This window comes from Entelurus aequoreus, linkage group LG08 (assembly GCF_033978785.1).
Source record: "Entelurus aequoreus isolate RoL-2023_Sb linkage group LG08, RoL_Eaeq_v1.1, whole genome shotgun sequence".
Lineage (NCBI taxonomy): Eukaryota > Metazoa > Chordata > Actinopteri > Syngnathiformes > Syngnathidae > Entelurus > Entelurus aequoreus.
In genome coordinates this window covers 13,800,628-13,820,000 of record NC_084738.1, presented here as the reverse complement: position 1 = coordinate 13,820,000, position 19,373 = coordinate 13,800,628, and the positions used below count along the sequence as shown (strand labels likewise).

The following is a 19,373-nucleotide window of genomic DNA, read 5'->3' as shown; positions in this document are numbered from 1 at the left end:
CAACATAAAACAAACACTGCACAATTGCCACTTCTTGCGATATAACTTTTATGTAAAAGATAAACACAAAAATACACCACCTGAGCACGAGATAAGAACCAAACAAATGAGGCCATGGCAGCGCAGCACGTTTCCACACAACAAAATTTTAAAACGTATGAACAAAATAATCAGAAAAAGACTCTTCACTTGTTTGTCAACCACAATAAAAACATGTAAATGAACAGAGAACAGAAAGTAACAATTAGTTTAGGACTTAAACTGTTGGACACACATTTTCAGTAAGGACAGCTGCAGCTCCATCATCTGCTCCAGGTTCTCCATCTGTTAAAATAGGTAAACGGATTGTTTTGGAAACTGTTATTTCAAAATAAACCACCAGAGTTATTTAGGCCACGGAGTGTCCTCATTTTGTTAACCATTTGTCAAATAACAATGTACTCCTTCTGTGTTGGCTAAAAAAGGAATTTTCTGAAATCTGAAAACCATACCCAAAAGTTTGAACTCCTACAACAGATAGACTTGTATGTTCCCAAACAGCTCAGTAGGCTTTACACAAACACCAAATGTAACTAAGATATTTACCAAAATATTTGGTACACATCTTTAGGGGATTGACAAGCATGTGTATAAACTAGGCAAGCTTGGTTGAAAACATGGTCGCTAGGGCTGCAAATCTTTGGGTGTCCCACGATTCGATTCAATATCGATTCTTGGGGTCACGATTCGATTATAAATAGATTGTTTTCGATTCAACGCGATTCTCAATTCAAAAACGATATTTTTACGATTCAAAACAATTCTCTATTCATTCAATACATAGGATTTCAGCAGAATCTACCCCAGTCGGCTGACATGCTAGCAGAGTAGTAGATTTTTGTAAAAAGCTTTTATAATTGTAAAGGACAATGTTTTATCAACTGATTGCAATAATGTACATTTGTTTTAACTATTAAATGAACCAAAAATATGACTTATTTTATCTTTGTGAAAATATTGGACACAGTGTGTCGTCAAGCTTATGAGACGCGATGCAAGTGTAAGCCACTGTGACACTATTGTTAATTTTTATTTTTTCATAAATGTCTAATGATAATGTCAATGAGGGATTGTTAATCACTGCTATGTTGAAATTGTTACTAACATTGATACTGTTGTTGATCATATTCATTTTTGTTTCAGTACTTTTGGGTTGTTCTGTGTCGTGTTTGTGTCTCCCCTCAATTGCTCTGTTTATTGCTGTTCTGAGTGTTGCTGGGTCGGGTTTGGTTTTGGAATTGGATTGCATTGTTATGGTATTGCTGTGTATTGTTTTGTTGGATTGATTAATAAAAAAAGAAATTTAAAAAAAAAAAAGAAAATCGATTTTTGAAAAATGAGAATCGATACTGAATCGTAAAACGTGAGAATGGCGATTTGAATTCGAATCGATTTTTTCCCACACCCCTAATGGTCGCCATCAAAGAAAACATCTTTGGGATTTGGCAACTACCGTATTTATCGGACTGTAAACCGCTACTTTTTTACAAAGCTTTGAATCCTACGGCAAAAGTGCGGTTAACCAAAGGACTTTTCTTCACTAACAGCTGTATTATGCAAGAGATTAGGCAAAGAAATCAAACAATATTCTAAAATGATCCACTTTAAGAAACTGTTCAAACTCAAAGTGTTTACAAAGTACAATGAAGAAGAATCCTAATAAACATATTGAACCTTATTGAAAAAGGAGAAAATAATTTTCATCTGATGAAAGATGAAACAAGACATCAATGACTTTTCTGTTTTGTATGATCAGCCGTTTAACTGCGATGTTAAAGGCACCTTTCAGAAACAATCAAAAGTATGAAAATAAACATTTACAAAATATTTTATATGTAAATATATCATCTCTCTCTGCACCTTTTAGTCCGGTGCAGCTAATATATAAAAAAAAAACATAACGTTTTATTTTTCTTCTAGAATTTAGTGGGTGCGGCTTGTAGTCCGGAAAATACAGTAATATCCCGTAAGTCACTGAGCATTTATAAATGGTTGATTTATATAGGCTAGTAAGGTAAAGTTTTGTACCTGACAAGCACACCAGGGGATACCGCCATCCCACCACTTCAGGTGGGATGGAACAATCCATATAACACGTCACAGATGACGTCACGCTAACATCACGTGACACCTCTGATGAAGGCTGCAGGAACAAGATAGCCGAAACTTATCAGGTACTAAACTTTACCTTACTAGCCTATATAAATCAACCATTTATAAATGCACATTAGTAGGCTAAATTAACCTCTTCAACATACAAGTCACTGAGCATGTTTCTATTATTTTAAAACGTTGAGGATATCTGTATTAGATGTAGGCTAGCATTTCTTCCAAAGCACAACCCATAGGGGGCGCCACCCCTAAAGTAAGCGCGAAACAACGCACAAAATAAAATAATATATTCAAAAGGTCATTGTAAAATCTCAGACCTTGGTCTTTAAACTCAGACAGCAGCATCCGGAGACCTCAGTATCTGGAAAAGAGAGAAATAATCCAGTTAATTATCATAGGAATGAATTGAAATTGATCAATTTTACTCAGCAATTTAGGCTCAACTAGTTTGATCCCGCCACATAAGAAATCAAAACTAAAAGATCAAAAATCAACATTTCCAATGGCCATAATAAAGTGTAAACAGTGACCAACCCTTATAAAGCTCTGCTGCAGTGCTATGCGTTTGCTTTGGGCTTTGGGGGGTCGACTCCAAGCTCACGGGGGGCTCAGTGGCTATCGCTATATTTTCCTCACTTGGCACCAGGGTAGTCTTAGGGCGATCAGGGTAAGTTGTAAAGCTGGTGCTATCTATCTGGTTAAAGGCAGGGGATGGGATAGGAAGGCTTTTGATTTGGGCCTGCAGCATGTCTAATATCAGGGCATTGAGGTGGGCACCGCCCTGCTCGGCAGGCAGGGTGACTGAGAGGACGTGGGCAGAGCCGTCGAAAGTTTGTGCAGTGGCGAGGACGCTGCTCTGCAACAAGCCGTTGAAGGCCTGCAGCACTTGCGGTGGCCACTGGGCAGGGAAGTGCTTCTTACCTGCAGATGGAGAAGAGACGTGTCAATATATTTGTCAACTTTTTAAGACAAGGAGCTCTGACGTCTTACCAGGTAGGGTGCAGCGAACTACCGAGAAAGGAAGCTGCAAAAGGTGTTCGGGGATGGGCAAAATTCGAGAAACTGGTAGCTTTTCGGTGTTGCCGAAGTCTGCGTAGATGACTGACACCTCATTGTCGGCCGTCTCAAGAACAACAGCACGGTACCAGTTGTCATCTCCTGGTAAAAATTAAAAACATTTTGGTGAATATTTAGGTTGCTTTGTAGAGAGTGAATTCCAATGCAATGTATAAATAATCATCATCAAAAGTCAAACCAATTCCCATTCAATATGTTTAGCTATTAATGACCTTGAAAATATTCATCAGACCAGGTAACTTGTTGTGCTGGCGTATAATTTTACATGTTGGTCAATTTCATATATTAAAGATGCTAAAATACATCTAATTTAACTCAATATGCTGTCGGACCAAAATAACATCTTAACTTTGCATTATAAGTGACAAAGAAAATTATCGTAATATTTAATAATATACTGTATGTCATTACTTGTGCCAGCTTAGAAATGCAGCACAAAATTGATTGGGTTGTCATTTGTTGATACCAGTACTTATGAATTTCCACCAACTAAACCAATTTACTTTTAAATGTATTTATTATTCATTGAAAACTATTTCAATGTGAAGTGAAGTGAAGTGAATTACATTTATATAGCGCTTTTTCTCAAGTGACTCAAAGCGCTTTACATAGTGAAACCCAATATCTAAGTTACATTCAAACCAGTGTGTCAAGTATTTAAGATTGTTGTGCTGCAACATCTTTTTGCACATGATTCAAATTGCACTAGCAGCTGCCAAGAAACTATACATTCAAAAAACCAGCAGTGGCATATAGTCTGCCAGAATATCAAAACAACAACATGCAGGGATTCCCCTAGATCGCCAAGATACCTGTGGCAGTGGGGGCATGGCTAGTGGTGTGATCAATACCGTATGCAGTCATCATATTTGCTACAGTATGATGCATATATATTTTCTTTTAAAAGGCAAAAAAATACATTTAAAACAAAACTGGAATTAATTATAGTACTTTTGTTTTTTCTTGAATATAGTTTTGCTCTATTTTTCAATTGTTGCTGCTTATTTTCTAGAGATTTCTACAATCCCTTTAGTCGGCCTTTATTAAAACCACTAGCAACAAATCCAGCATCTATGTTTGGTATTATTGTAGACTGTACTCGCGTTAAGAGACTCTTATACTTGTCGCTCGATGTCAGCTACAAAAAGCAAGCTACAAAGAGCCTGACGTCACACTTACTTCGCGCAGCTGTGAGCCTTCCACTTCTAAATAACCCACCACTGTCATCTTACATTTTGAAGCTAGCTGTCCGCAGGTATACCTCCAATACATTAAAGTTATTCCACAGCGCGTACATACTGCCTCTGCTCCAAAAAAATCTGCGCGCATTGCTTACGTAATCACAACATTCGGTTTTGGAAGCGTTGTTCCGATGATCAATGTATGTCTTTTTCGGCTGGCAAATTTTCGGTGCATCACTAGTCAATAGTGCGCAAATAATAAATATGTCCATTCACACTGTACCAACCTGCTGGTAGTAAAATGTGTATTTGTGTGTTATGATGTTCATGTTCCCATGTTATTGAACACACCGTGTTGGCAGAGAATAAGTGTTGTGGTGTGTCTGGGGAAGCACCGAGGCAGATGTGTGTGTACGGAGGAAATATTGTTGGAACTAGGCCCGTTAGCGCAATATTGGCAATAAAAGCTCAAAAAAGCGTCTTCTTCTGGATGCTACAATACTATATATTACTTTAATTTGTTTTCATGTAAAAAAAAAAAAAATCCATTACGGAAGGTGTGGCGGCTAATAATTTGCCGTGGGGCACTGCCATGATCATATAACATGAAGGGGCAACCCTGACAGGCTTATAATATATGCTCATAAATAACAGCCCTCTAGTTTACATTATAAGAACAGCAGTGGCATAGATCCTTCAAGTATATAAAACAAACAATATTGTTCTTAATATTCTGTCAATATTGTGGTAAGGTTAAGTCACAACATTTGAAATGAAATAGCTTACTAAAAAGGCTCAAGCATATTTAAAGAAAAATCTTTGGGTTTTTATTCAGTATTAGTATACTACCGCATTTCCTCATTACATTATTCCCTTTTGCTGGATTTTTCAATTTTTGTAAAAAAAATTTTTATAATAAAAGTTTTATAATGGACCCATAAAAAAGAGCTGCGTTCAGCAAATGGCCCAAAGGCCACACTTTGCCTTGCCGATGAAATAAGTAAACCAGTGGTGTTTAAAGTGTTGCCAAATGATGGAAGAGTGTCTATTAGCTGTGTTTTCTTAGCACTTATGGAAGCGAAATAGGTTGCGTTGCACACTTCTGGAAGTTTTCTGCACACACACTCGCCGGGCTTTTTGTTGGCGGATATCCACACTCACTCTCCCGGCACCACTTGTATTCGATTACGGAATAAATGCATGACAAAAGATACATTTTTCACCTTAAATATGTACCTTAATTCGCTAAATATAGTAAAAAGTCACTAAATTGTGACGCAGACCATTTGTTACATCTCATTTTCTAGTAAACTAGGTGCGTATGAAGCGAAGCGGAGTTATGCCACACTTAAGTCATGCTACACTACCACAATTCCATTGTAATTTGTTTAGGAGCGAGGACGAATCGGAAGCACCAAATCCGCAGTCATCGCAGGCTTCCACTAATAAATACATATGAAACACGGACTTATTTTCTTTAAGACAGAAAGCATTCTTCTTTGGTGCAGACTCAGTGCTCACGCATCGAGTACTGGCACGACTCTACAGTATTCGGTACCGATTATACTAAAAAAGCAGATATTTTTTGCGTGTTGGTATCGAAGTGTGGATACTTTTGACAACCCTACTTTTGGTTGTGTTTTTCAATAATCCAATTTTGATATCCACACCTTACATGCGGTCAGAAATGTCTTGTTTGCACATATTGAAAACATTTTCGGTCAACAGAAACTAACAATTTGCTTTGTTGCAAGAGTTGTCTTGAATCAGCTTTCCAGAAAGTTTTAAATTGTAGCTACACAGCTTTATTTCATACTGTCAAGAGCTTGTCCTAAAAACTCCTTTAAATTTGTCCTTGTCGTTACCTGAGCTGCGGAATGCACACTAGGCTATGGTCTGATGCTTGTATACCCATGTTTAAAAGAGGGCACATGCTGTGTAATTATATCCACTAGCAGACACCAAATTACCGGCTTTTGTCAGCAAGAACCCCGACTGCAGGTGGGGTCTGAAGTCAGTAAACATACAAACTGGAGGCTCATCAGGTTGTTGATTAAATACTAAGGTGTTTTATGCGTTTTAAACAAAGCTCCTTACTAGAAAACTGGGCGCAACAGGCCACCCCGGGGACTATTTTGGAAGAGGACAAAGTGGCCTGGTTGTTCCTGCAGAACACAGCCAACTCCAGCATCGTCTCCTTAAGCTTTTGCTGGTCCACTGAAACAATAGAGAATGTTTAAAACAGCAAAGCAGTTTTTCATCCTTTATGAATTATGTTCTTACCGTTGTTGGGTCTGAACAGGTAGAAAAGGGAAGGACTAGTAACAGCTGCAATGTAAGGCTTGAAGGGCTCATTGATGGGCAGCTGCACTGTCTTCCAGTCCAATGGAAACGTTGGGCCTGCAGGAGGAGCACCACACAGCATTCCAATCATGATCTCAAACTGTCAATCCCTTCATTTCATCTTGAGGACACTCTAACTGACCTGATGACGATGTTGCAACATTTTCCTTTGTGGGCATCTGTTTGGAGGCCTGCGTTTGGCTGTGCTCCTTCTCTGTTACGCCTGTTTGCTGCTCGGCCCTGGGCGACGAACGGGAGTGCGCCTCTTTGGGAAAATCTCCAGGGACTTTGCCGAAGAGATTTGAGATGAGGCCAGCTTTGATGCTGTGCCCTCTGCACTCCAGCTCGACGCCGTAACCCTGTTCGGTGACGGCAAGGACACGTGCAGTGAGCTTCTCTCCATCCACTTGGCTCTGGAACCACACAGTGGCTTCGCTGCTCCACTCTGAAGCTATGGCCTCCACACCTAAAACCATAGCACACATATTGTAGGAAACTTTCAATGACTAAAAAATAACTCGAGGCTCATCGAAAACAGTGATTCCGTGATAAATGCAGATTTTTTTTTTTTTAAATCCCCATTTGACTACCTGAGAGGAAACAGCGAATGGCCCGGAAGGGCAGCTGAAGTAGTCGAGTTGTTATTGAGCGAAGGTGCCTTTTTTCCAATGCCATGCTGTGACCGTAGTCCACAAAGTTCACGTCCACTGTGTCTTCGGACTGACTTTTCACCTTTGCACGGTACCAGGCTCCGTCACCTAAAGAAGGAAGAAGACAGTGGGGATTAAAATGCACTTTTAATGTTAAATCTTAAACATTTGTGAAATACCTGGAAACCTAGCACAGCAGGGCTCCCCAATTTTGGGTTCAAAGGCTGCCACGTCTGCCTCGCAGTGTTGCTTCAACTCAGCGGTGATCTCTATCAGCTGCTGGTCGACTGACAAGAAAATTACATTTAATTTGCACCCTTATGTGTGTAATATTCAAGAATATGCTAAATTTACAAATACCCGCAGGGTTTTCAATGTGGCAGAAAAACTCTCCTGGGCTCACAATGAGAGTGGCGGACAGCACCACCGACTGGCCATTGGTGGGAAGCTCAACTGAGGACCACACCAGAGGTGCATTCACTGGAGAGCACATCCCCAACAGTGTTAGTCAAAATCCAAACAAGTTTTTTAACACTTTAGTTTTTACCTTGTGGTTCTGCAGGAGCCGTTGGTTGCTCAACCTGCTGGATGTCGTTGGCCTCAACAGCGCAGGGAACGGCGTACCCAGCAGAGATGAGCAACTCGGCAATGTTTGCCTGAGGGTCGCTTGCCTCGTCAACCATGGAGACTAGAGCTTTGCCCTCGTGCGCCCCTTGGATCTCAGTGCGCAGGATTCTATTACAAACTCTTTGGTGCAGGTTTAACAGGCACGCCTCTGCCCAGCTCTCTCCGATAGGCTGCACGCCTGAGGGGGTTCCAAGGAGATCATCAGTCAGCTTCATCAACAATAATGCAACGGCACCAATTAGGACCAAAATCTTAAGTCAGTCAACGACCAGAAGGGGGCAGCATATCACCACAATACATATTCTTACCAATTACTAAAGTAATTTTTCAGCAAGTAGCCATGGACATGGACAAAAATGTCACCTTTTGGACGATTTTGCTCACTGCAGGTGCTGAAGAAGCAGTATACTTACACTGTAAACAGACAAGGCTTTGTGCATTTCTGCTTGTACGACGTTATCACAATAATTATTTATAATTTTTGCCTTCCGTTCACTTTCTTTACCTCTCTTTTTGAAATGTAGCTAGCTGTTCTGTGCCATTTATGTTGCGATACTGTATGTACAAAACCCAAAACCAGTGAAGTTGGCACTTTGTATAATTCGTAAATAAAAACAGAATACAATGATTTGCAAATCCTTTTCAACTTATATTTAATTGAATAGACTGCAAAGACAATATATTTAATGTTTGAACTGAGAAACTAAAAATTTTTTTGTTGCAAATAATCATTAACTTAGAATTTAATGGCAGCAACACGTTGCAAAAAAGTTGGCACAGGGGCATTTTACCACTGTGTTACATCGCCTTTCCTTTTAACAACACTCAGTAAACATTTGGGAACTGAGGAGACCAATTTTTAAAGCTTTTCAGGTGGAATTCTTTCCCATTCTTGCTTGATGTACAGCTCAAGTTGTTCAACAGTCCGGGGTCTCCGTTGTGGTATTTTAGGCTTCATATTGCGCCACACATTTTCAATGGGAGACAGGTCTGCACTACAGGCAGGCCAGTCTAGTACCCGCACTCTTTTACTATGAAGTAACACGTGGCTTAGGCATTGTCTTGCTGAAATAAGCAGGGGCGTCCACGATAATGTTGCTTGGATGGCAACATATGTTGCTCCAAAACCTGCATGTACCTTTCAGCATTAATGGTGCATTCACAGATGTGTAAGTTACCCATGCCTTGGGCACTAATACACCCCCATACCATCACAGATACTGGCTTTTGAACTTTGCGTCCATAACAATACGAAAGTTTTTTTTCCTCTTTGTTCCAGAGGACACAACGCCCACAGTTTCCAAAAACAATTTGAAATGTGGACCCTTCAGACCACAGAACACTTTTCCACTTTGCATCAGTCCATCTTAGATGAGCTTGGGCCCAGCGAAGCCGGCGGCTTTTCTGGGTGTTGTTGATAAATGGCTTTAGCTTAGCATAGTAGAGTTTTAAGTTGCACTTACAGATGTAGCGACAAACTGTAGTTACTGACAGTGGTTTTCTAAAGTGTTCCTGAGCCAATGTGGTGATATGCTTTACACACTGATGTCGCTTTTTGGTGCAGTACCGTCTGAGGGATCGAAGGTCCGTAATATCTTCGCTTACGTGCAGTGATTTCTCCAGATTCTCTGAACCTTTTGATATTATGGACCGTAGATGGTGAAATCCCTAAATTCCTTGCAATAGCTTGTTGAGAAATGTTGTTCTTAAATTGTTTAACAATTTGCTCAAGCATTTGTTCACAAAGTGGTGACCCTCACCCCATCCTTCTTTGTGAATGACTGAGCATTTCATGGAAGATGCTTTTAGACCCAATCATGGCACCTACCTGTTCCCAATTTGACTGTTCACCTGTAGGATGTTCACCTGTAGAATGTTCCAAATAAGTGTTTGATGAGCATTCCTTAACTTTCTCAGTCTTTTTTGCCACTTGTGCCAGCTTTTTTGAAACATGTTGCATGCATCAAAATCCAAATGACCTAATATTTGCAAAAAATAAAGTTTTCCGGTTCGAACGTATCTTGTCTTTGCAGCCTATTAAATTGAATGTAGGTTGAAAAGGATTTGCAAATCATTGTATTCTGTTTTTATTTATGATGTACACGACGTGCAACCTTCACTAGTTTTGGGTTTTGTATAAGTTGCCGCACGTCTTCATGTTACAACGTTCTGTGTATGTGACTGAGGCTAGCAATTAGCACTTGGAGTAGCTGTTGTGTCATGAATAAAACAGCTCATTAAGACGTTAACTGGATCCCTTCTTTTATTGTGACAACACATGATACTCCAAACCATACTTTTGTTTTAGCTAGTCTCGAATATTCCGAATGGGGTGTTTACATGAAGCATTTTAATCTGGTTTGGCTTTTAATCAGATTAAATGCGTCCATGTGCACATAACTGGTGTCTTTGTAAATAATCACGCTATCAGGTTAAATACTCAATTGACAAGATCAAGTACTTTTCTGTTGCTCTTAGACATGGGCCGGTTACAGATTTTAATTAAGGTATTCAAAACAACTTTCATTTACCCACATAAATTAAAGGTAAAACACATTTCAAAGGACACTTTCACACTCATTTTGAAAGCATTTAGTTAAAAAATGATTAAAGCTCTTTTTAAATGTAATACCCTCCAGTCTTACCTGCTAGAGCACATTGAATGGCCTGCATAGGAAAAGCCAGCAGTGAGGAGTTGATGGGTCTCAGGTCGCCTAAATGCACATCCTCAGAGTTGCCAAAATCAATGTAGCCAACACAGACGCGCTCTTCCGATGAATACGCCAGAACTTTGGCCCGATACCACTGCTTGTCCTCTGAAAGCCCACAAGCAGTACATTATCACTTTATAAAACTACTGCAGTTATTTGTAGTACATGTTATTGTATTCAGAAAATGTTATTTATCCCTGTGGGGAAATGTCGACGTCTGTAGCAGCAACAGAAAAAGAAGGACAATAAAAGAAACAGTTAAAATGGAATACAATAAAAATAAGAGTATAGACACTACAATGTAGGGCAGCTGGTAGTTCTGATAATACAGAATATTTTATCTGTGATAATTCTATTGTTTTTCATACAATATTTATTATCTAAAACTTGAGTTTTTCTTTTTTTAAGGCATGTTATATGTTAAAAGAGGCCAAGCACGGGTTGAAATCAGTTCAATGGGCGGGGTTGTTTTGATATCCAAGTGTTTTGAGTGGAATGAATCGAGCTCATAGGTTCAGTCAAGTACCATTGTTGTATACAAATCCATGCTTTAATGGGTTAGTATAGATCCAAAAGTCCAGAACAAAAGTATGTGTTTTTGTACCTGAGAACTGGGCGCAACAAACAGTGCCAGGCGCTGGTCGGAAGTTTTGGGGCATAGAAACCTGACAGCAGTGGAGCCTCAACTGCATCTGGACCTCCTGAATGACTCCTGTCAATGAAACAGTTTTAATTTGTAAGTGTGAAAAATATACCTTCGGTCCCAAAACAAACACTCACCTGCATTCTCAACCTTTTGTACAATTATATTATACGGGGACTGGAGGTGTGTGATCACCACAGAGAAAGAATCTCCCACCGCTTGGGTCAAAGGCTCTGGCAGCTGAGCCCAGGTGTTGTCGTCCTTTCCCTCAGAAAAACGTGCAAAATTTTCCAAGGAAGCACTCAGCATGGCGTCTGAGGGAAGCACAATAGTATATTAAATTTTTTAGTCAGCAACCATTTTTAGTACCGCATATAATTGTTTTGGGGGCCACATTTCCAGAAAGGTAAGGACCGGGGGATCGGACTTCTCCCATCACTATTGATCTTATTTTGTATATTCTGGAGTACCAGTGTCCTCTAAAGAAGATATTTGATTTTGGTCTTTTCATTTTGTCAGTTACAGGAGCGCTCTGCTGTTTTTAAAATGTGAGCGTCTAAAAAATGTTTTCAACCAAACGATCAAGTAAAAAAGTTGAACAAATGACTACTGACTGCATCTGAAGTAAACAAGCTACAATAACACCTTAGTTAACGTACAACACATTACAAACAAAAACTTTAACTGCAAATAAGGAGAGGCTTAAAAGGAGCCATATGTAAGAATTTAATGTCAAGTCATCAAATGGCCCAGATATGTCAAAAGGCATTAATAAATCATGTTCTTTTCGAATACCTCTATAACTGATAGTTCAGCCGAGATATGCTAATTTCAAAATTAAATTTATAGCCTCGAAATCTTGTTATAGTTTTCATTTCGATGTCCCGCTCTCCACCGTTTGACCAATAAGAAAGCCTGTGAGTGTGTCACATCCAGGTTGCCAGTTACACACCGCCATCTTCATCTGGCTACTGCCACTGGTAAAGTTACTTAACATGTCAGACCCTGGTAAATCTAAAAGGCCTCGTTACGATTCTCAACTTATTCATGACAAAGCCAGGAACAAAATAAGGATTTGTATCGGGATGCCTTTAAAAGAGGGAGAAGATTGAAGGCGGAGAAGATTTTTTCATCTGACGCCAACTTGCTAATTTCCTCCTTGATAGGTAAGTAAGGCATTTATGTTTTCTTATTACTTGTAATAAATGGAAATGGGCATTTTGTATGTAAACTATATTGTCCAATACAGTCTATGATCTTGTCTAACAAAGCTAGTAAGTTCGTGCAACGAATGCCTAGCATGCTAGTCCGGTCAATGACACATAGACATATAGGCTAATGGGGGAAAATATATGCCCGTTAGCATGTATGTCAATGTGTCACCGAACTGACAGGGCAAAATATATATAACATAAAACCTATGTGGATATGGATAGTGTCAGTGCCTATTTCACTCTCAATATGCTGATACGTTGAGGAAATGGGTTCCAACATTAGAACGGCTGTCATGGCAATGTGAAACATATGGAGACAGCCAAATCACATGATAAAATAATTCCTCATTCGTGTTTGCATATTGTGGACTACATTTACCAAGTTATACGGCAATATGAAAGGTTTGAAACAGTAGCCTACAGGCATACCTTGATCAATCGAGCTGAATTTGGCTTCATATCTGGCAACCTCAGTCAGGGAGTGGGGACTACTGAATTTTGTCCTTGATTGCAGTATAATTCCTGGCCAGATTCTTACATATGGCTCCTTTAAAGGTGAAGTGCATTTTTTTCGTCCGCAGTCATTATAACACATGACGATTGATGTTTTTTTTTTTTTTTGCAGTGTAAATAGTAAATAAATGCAATCAAAAGTCTGCTTGCAATGGAGCTTATGGGAGCCAGGGTTTCCCACACATTCATTTATTTGTGGCAAACTTTTATCTACGTTTATTTAATATTTGTAGGGATGTCCGATAATGGCTTTTTGCCGATATCCGATATTGTCCAACTCTTTAATTACCGATACCGATATCAACCGATATATGCAGTCGTGGAATTAACACATTATTATGCCTACCGTATTTCCTTGAATTGGCGCCGGGAATATAGTATTCGCCTGCCTAGAATTACAGCCGGGTCAAACTCGTTTCGCAAAATAATTAGCGCATGCTTGGCACTTCCGCCGGGTCAAATATGAGTCATTAAATGACTCCCGCCTCCAGGTGGTAGAGGGCGCTAGTGATCCTTCTTGCGACTACCAGTACTGCAGGAGACAGGTACTGCAGAAGAAGACAGCAAGCAGCAAGCATGCAGCAATTGTTTGCTTGCACTTTTAACATGGAGGATTACATATCTAAAATAAAACCGTTTTCTAAACTGGACTTTCAATCGAAGCAGGAGGTAATAATTAAAGGAATATCTCCAGAGACTTTTAAAATTGAAGAAAGATGAGAAAGACTGCCTTTGATCAGAAGCAGCTGCACATGGACCCATCTACAAGTAAAGGTAAGATCATAATAACGTTTTTTTTATTAAATGTGTTTTTAATGATAAGGTATGCGCCGGAGTGAGAAGAGGTTTTAAAATAATTAGAGCATGCTTGCTCATTCCGCATGGTTTTGGTAACCGCAGGAGTGAGAAGAGGTTTTAAATTAATTAGCGCCCCTGCGGCTATTCAAGGAAATACGGTAATTTGGACAACCATGTATGGTGAAGATAAGGTACTTTTTAAAAAATAAAATAAAATAAGATAACTAAATTAAAAACATTTTCTTGAATAAAAAAGAAAGTAAAACAATATAAAAACAGTTACATAAAAACTAGTAATTAATGAAAATTAGTCAAATTAACTGTTAAAGGTTAGTACTATTAGTGGACCAGCAGCACGCACAATCATGTGTGCTTACAGACTGTATCCCTTGCAGACTGTATTGATATATATTGATATATAATGTAGGAACCAGAATATTTATAACAGAAAGAAATGGGGGGAGGGAGGTTTTTTGGGTTGGTGCACTAATTGTAAGTGTATCTTGTGTTTTTTATGTTGATTTAATAAAAAATTTTTTAAAAAAAACAAAAAAAACGATACAGATAATAAAAAAACCGATACCGATAATTTCCGATATTACATTTTAACGCATTTATCGGCCGATAATATCCCTAATATTTAGTATGCATTAAAATAAAATCCATCCATCGTCATGTCTCTTATAATGATTGTGAAACACAGGCACAAAAAAAAAGTGCAGTTCCCCTTTAAAGGGCTGCCTTGGAGAACGCCTGAGTTATGTAAATCACAAGTCTGGACCCCAGTTTTCTATGCTTGCTCGTAAAGTTAAACTGTCAATGCAATAATCAGTCAATGAGTTTTCAGTGGTCCAAGTTCCTCTATATAGCACAAAAATGTTTGTCTCCCAAATTTTGAACTAAACTCGTCAGGAGTGGGGCAGTAATGTGTCATTCCTGAGCCAGATTTTTCCCCACCTGAATAGGGGTCGCCAGTTGAATAGCCCTGCCGTACATCGTCTCAAGGGACAATTGTATAGAAGACACTTGGCTGTACTTTATAGTCGGAGAGAAATGCAAATGATGACTTACTAATATTGTGCTCAGTAGGTGGAATGTCCACTGTTGTTTTCACTGCAAAACCACACTCAATAAGGAATGAGCTCAAATACTTTCCTAGAAGAAATAAGATGTGTTAAGATACATCCTACTCTTAAAAATCCTTTCAAGATGCAACTCATCCTTGAAGAACATACCCACGGCCATCTGGATGTCCACAGCATGAGCATGATCATTCTCCAGTGTTTCCACCAGCTTGGTAGTCACAGTCCTGCCAGTCAGAAGCTGTTTCACAGCTGCACAGCAGTCGGTGGGCCAGCTATCATCCATCGGTTCCACGCCAGCGACATGACACTCCATTGCCTAAAAAGCAGAATCATTTAGAAAGCTTGTGGTGGCAGCTTTATCGTGTAGCGTTATTGCATGTGGTGGCAGCTTTATCGTGTAGCGTTATTACATGTAATCACATGCAATAACGGTGCATGACAAACTCCATCTGTAAAAAAAATACAAAAATTTGAAAAGCAGTCGCAGGGATGAACGAGCAGAAGGGAAAGTGTTTATTTGTACTTACACAAGGATGAAAAGGCTCAAGATCAGCAGGCAGGGGCTTGATTTTGTCAAAGGGGACATCTTCTTCATTCCCGTAGTCAATGTAAAGTATGTGTGCCTGTGTGTCAGCAACCAATTTCTGCACCAGGCCTCTGTACCAAACCTAGACGTGACAAAAACAGAGGAGGTGCACATTAGAGCAAACGTTTGCATGGGTGTAAACAAGTGTTACTTACCAGATCGCCAGAGAACTGTGCTTTGCAGACTTCCCCAACGTTAGGGATATAAGTGGTCTCAGAGGGGCAGCTGGGGGGCTTCTGGAGCTTGTTGTTGATGCTCTGCAGAGCATCGAGCAGCTCGGGGCTTTGGACGACAAGAAAAAACCTCCCTGGGTTGTAGAATTCTACAACAGATGCCTAAACCCCAACCAGAATAATTGCAACATTTAACATGCACAATAGAAGTGTTTGCATTTAACGAGTGTAGTTACCTGAATATCTGATCCCTTTTTAATCTTACTTCTGTGAAGGTCCTTCAAATAAACCCTTTGGGGTTTAAGTGCATCCGCCTGCTTCAATTGACAATGCTAAAGATCTGTATTCAACAATTACATGTACAATATGCAATGTGTTCTGATTACCATTGAATCAGGTAGGTTGCCTTTGTTTTGCATCACAGACAACGCAGCAGTCAGATTTAGCTTCTCCCTTGAGTTTAAAATCAACATTTTAGTATAGTATAATAGAATTTCACATTCAGTCACAACAGTTTACATAAATTACATACAGTACATTTTCCATCAGAATACAAAATGGTTTCAGTGTTTTTGTTGTTTTGGACAGTTAAGTTACATATATTAGTAGTTACGGTAGTGGTGGGAATCTTTGGGCATCCCACGATATGATTATTTATGCATCTTTATTTTTATATTGTACAGCATTATCATATATTAGGGGTGTAATGATTGATTGATATTCCTAAGATTCAAATTCAAAAGACGTTAAATGTTACACCCGCCTGTAGCCCATCCGTGATGTCATCGCCACACGCCATCAAAACACTTTGGCGGATACCGCAGGAAAAGTAGGTGAGCGAGATATGAACAAGCCAACTTTGCAATCCAGTGTGTGGAAACACTTATGGCTTTTGCAAGGACAGAGATGTTATTATTCTCTCACTGTTTGTATGATACGTAATATAGAATGGCAACACGACAAATCCTCAAACCACCAGTGGCGTCATGGGATTTCACACACGCCAACTGCCGAGGCAAAGCAACGTTCATGGAGCAGCAGCACAAAGTAGCAGTTGGTTTCACTTGCTCTTTTGTTAAATATTACTGCACTGCTGTTTACTCAATCGAGAGTAGTGTAACAGTGTGAATATTTGTTGACTTGTCATGCCTGTGATGGTGCAAGGTTGAATGTAATGTAAGTGTTGACAAACAAAAAACAGCTAAAAAAAAATCGATGTTGACATAACAGCAAAGGTAGCAGTTGAATCTACTGCTAATTAAAGCTAAATATTTGTTGGTTACACTTAATTTTTGATATTAATATTGTGTTATTTATATGTTAAAAAACAGAAGCAGAGGTAGCAGGTAACTATTATATTGTTAAAATGTTGGGTTACTGTACTTTTATGGAATATTTCTTGAATACTGAAAATGACAGCAGAAAAGTTTTCCTCTTGTTAAGTCAACTTAAAGTGCTGGTTACACTTTATTCAAATAAGATGTGAATGCTTTGGCCATTAATTGTTTACTTGCTTGTTGGTATCCATTATTTCATTTATAAATAATTCCCTTAAAAGAAAAAACAAGAATATAGGAAACCTCAACAGCAGTGTCCAATATTGAATGTTTATTTCACAATCACAAGTTGAATTTTTGGCTAAAGTCACTGAATCGATTTCAACTCACAAAATCATTTTGAATTGTGTCGTCCTAAATTAACAAATAGCCTCCTTGAATCATACCCGCAACTTAAAATTATGATTCAAATGGAGTCGAAACTAATCGTTACCCTTATTTTCTGTATGAGTATATATATATATATATATATATATATATATATATATATATATATATACATACACATTTATTACATTTAATTATTAGTGTATATGAAAGGCTGCTCATTTCCGTTTTTTTTAGATGTGAGCACACACTGCATATACATCTATACATATATATTATACACACACACACACACACACACGCACACACGGAATACTCGATATGTGAGAACTTTAGCAGCCTGCTGCATGATAAAATAAATAAACGGTCCCAAATTGGCAAGTAGAAATCTTCGGAACCTTCTAAAACCACAGAACGCCAAGATACTTTGTTTTGTCCCCAGTTGCTGTAAACTTGCAGATTGTGTCTTATCTACCATCTACAATTCATATTCACAGTATGGCTGACAGCGTTGCAACGCTGTTGCAGTTTGACTTAAATTGAAGTGTACAAAGCATTTCTTCTTTTCTTATTTCACTACTTTACATACAAGCCATTAGTACAACAGTCTTACATTTTGCATGAGCTTACTTTTCAAGCTGAGGATCTTTGCAAATGTGCCTGTGCGCCTTCCAGTCTTCCGTCTGGCACTGCACAGAGCAGTATGTCACCATCTTGCAGCGCTTGCACCGCGTATTCCCTGTCAAAGTAAAGCTCCCTGTATCACTTGGTGTGTTTTAAAGGCACTGCAAAACATCACATCATCACTTGGCAACATTACCTGGCTTGGCACAAAAGTGGCACAGGTATCCAGGAGACACCTTTTGCAAAAGAATAACCCAAAGCTTTTAGGACCTGACCGGGGAGCAATTATTTGGGAATTAAAAACAAGTTTAAATACATACAGGTGATGTGGCCACGCTGGCTGGTGGGAGTATTGAGCCTGCAAAATAAATCAAATTAGATTAACCTTTCGGCAAAAAAGTGAATAGTTTCACACATTTCTGAAGTATAGCTTACCGGCTCCAGGTGACATCAAAGCCGACATCAGTGGGCTCCCACCGGGCATGGAGAGTCCTGGAAATGTGCAGGCCGCGGAAGGAATGGATGACGGCTTCCGCAAAGGCAGGTTAGGCCGCCCCATACTCGAGGAAAATGGGTGGTTCATGGCTAAATCACAAAATAAACCTTTTATCGTAATTTTCAACTTTCGTGACGGTCAACATCTAGAATTAGAACAATATTTTGGTCATATTAACGCGGGTGGGCAACGAGAGGGAACTTCTAATTAAGCTCGCTTAAAAAAGTTAGCTCGTTGGTGCTACTTAATGTAAAAAAAATAGAATGGAACCAATTAACTGCAACTTATCCAACAATGCGTTCGTGCAAACATACATATACGAGGAAAGAAGTAATATTTTCATATAATTCATTATTTTTCAACGATATAGCCGAGTGAGACGCAGCGGGGCTTTTACCTGTTGAGGGCACGTTGTGGATGGTAAAAGAGGTAAGGTAGTACGCATGCGCAATGACCTCAACCGATTAGTCCTGATTGGTCCAAAAAGTTCAGACTTGTTTAATTGTTGGGAATGATAATAATTGACGATAAGTATTATACCTTTCCCTAAATGAAGAAAATATATTTAACAAAACAAACTTAATAGACTGAAAGCATGACAAAAACATTGTGAAATAAAAATGTAGGTGACAAAGCGTCAATGTTTTAAAACATTGTATTGCCATATAGGTTGATATTATTTCATTACATATGTTGCAGGTTTGAGTAACATGTTTTGTTTGAGTTCGATAATGTTTCTTTATTGGTAAACATCAATGTTCCTTATGGGAGGAGCTAACCCAAAATTGCCATGGTGACGTCACAAGCATCCTCGCCGTTCATTGGCTCATGCCTTCT

General features: G+C 39.1%; 1 protein-coding gene across 2 annotated transcripts; it reads right to left on the bottom strand.

Moving 5' to 3' along the window:
• Positions 1 to 31: 31 nt before the first annotated feature.
• Positions 32 to 19,023, bottom strand: tdrd1 (tudor domain containing 1). 2 transcript variants are annotated; one of them, XM_062055647.1, is made up of 25 exons: positions 18,934 to 19,023; positions 18,476 to 18,625; positions 18,361 to 18,398; positions 18,237 to 18,276; positions 18,047 to 18,155; positions 16,139 to 16,205; positions 15,989 to 16,069; positions 15,735 to 15,914; positions 15,521 to 15,661; positions 15,144 to 15,309; positions 14,980 to 15,063; positions 11,521 to 11,697; positions 11,345 to 11,452; positions 10,675 to 10,845; positions 7,950 to 8,207; positions 7,763 to 7,882; positions 7,582 to 7,689; positions 7,343 to 7,510; positions 6,895 to 7,218; positions 6,693 to 6,809; positions 6,507 to 6,626; positions 3,142 to 3,309; positions 2,686 to 3,072; positions 2,469 to 2,512; positions 32 to 324 (listed from the first exon to the last, which is right to left on the bottom strand). In XM_062055647.1, the coding sequence occupies exons 2-25, from the start codon at positions 18,621 to 18,623 to the stop codon at positions 250 to 252; spliced, it is 3,399 nt and encodes a 1,132-aa protein (XP_061911631.1). In that variant the 5' UTR covers positions 18,624 to 18,625; positions 18,934 to 19,023; the 3' UTR covers positions 32 to 249. The 2 variants fall into 2 exon arrangements, with proteins under 2 accessions (XP_061911631.1, XP_061911632.1); XM_062055648.1 differs by lacking the exon at positions 18,934 to 19,023 and having other exon boundaries at positions 15,989 to 16,066; positions 18,476 to 18,927.
• Between the last annotated feature and the right edge of the window lie 350 nt (positions 19,024 to 19,373).

What these genes read in the sequence shown, in the direction of transcription:
- tdrd1 (XM_062055647.1), bottom strand. Translation starts at nt 18,623, where the DNA reads ATGAACCACCCATTTTCCTCGAGTATGGGGCGGCCTAACCTGCCTTTG. An exon ending in CCAGCGTGGCCACATCACCT is followed by an intron (nt 18,277 to 18,360) that starts GTATGTATTTAA and finishes CTTTTGCAAAAG; the next exon opens with GTGTCTCCTGGATACCTGTG. An exon ending in GGACATCCAGATGGCCGTGG is followed by an intron (nt 15,064 to 15,143) that starts GTATGTTCTTCA and finishes TATTTCTTCTAG; the next exon opens with GAAAGTATTTGAGCTCATTC.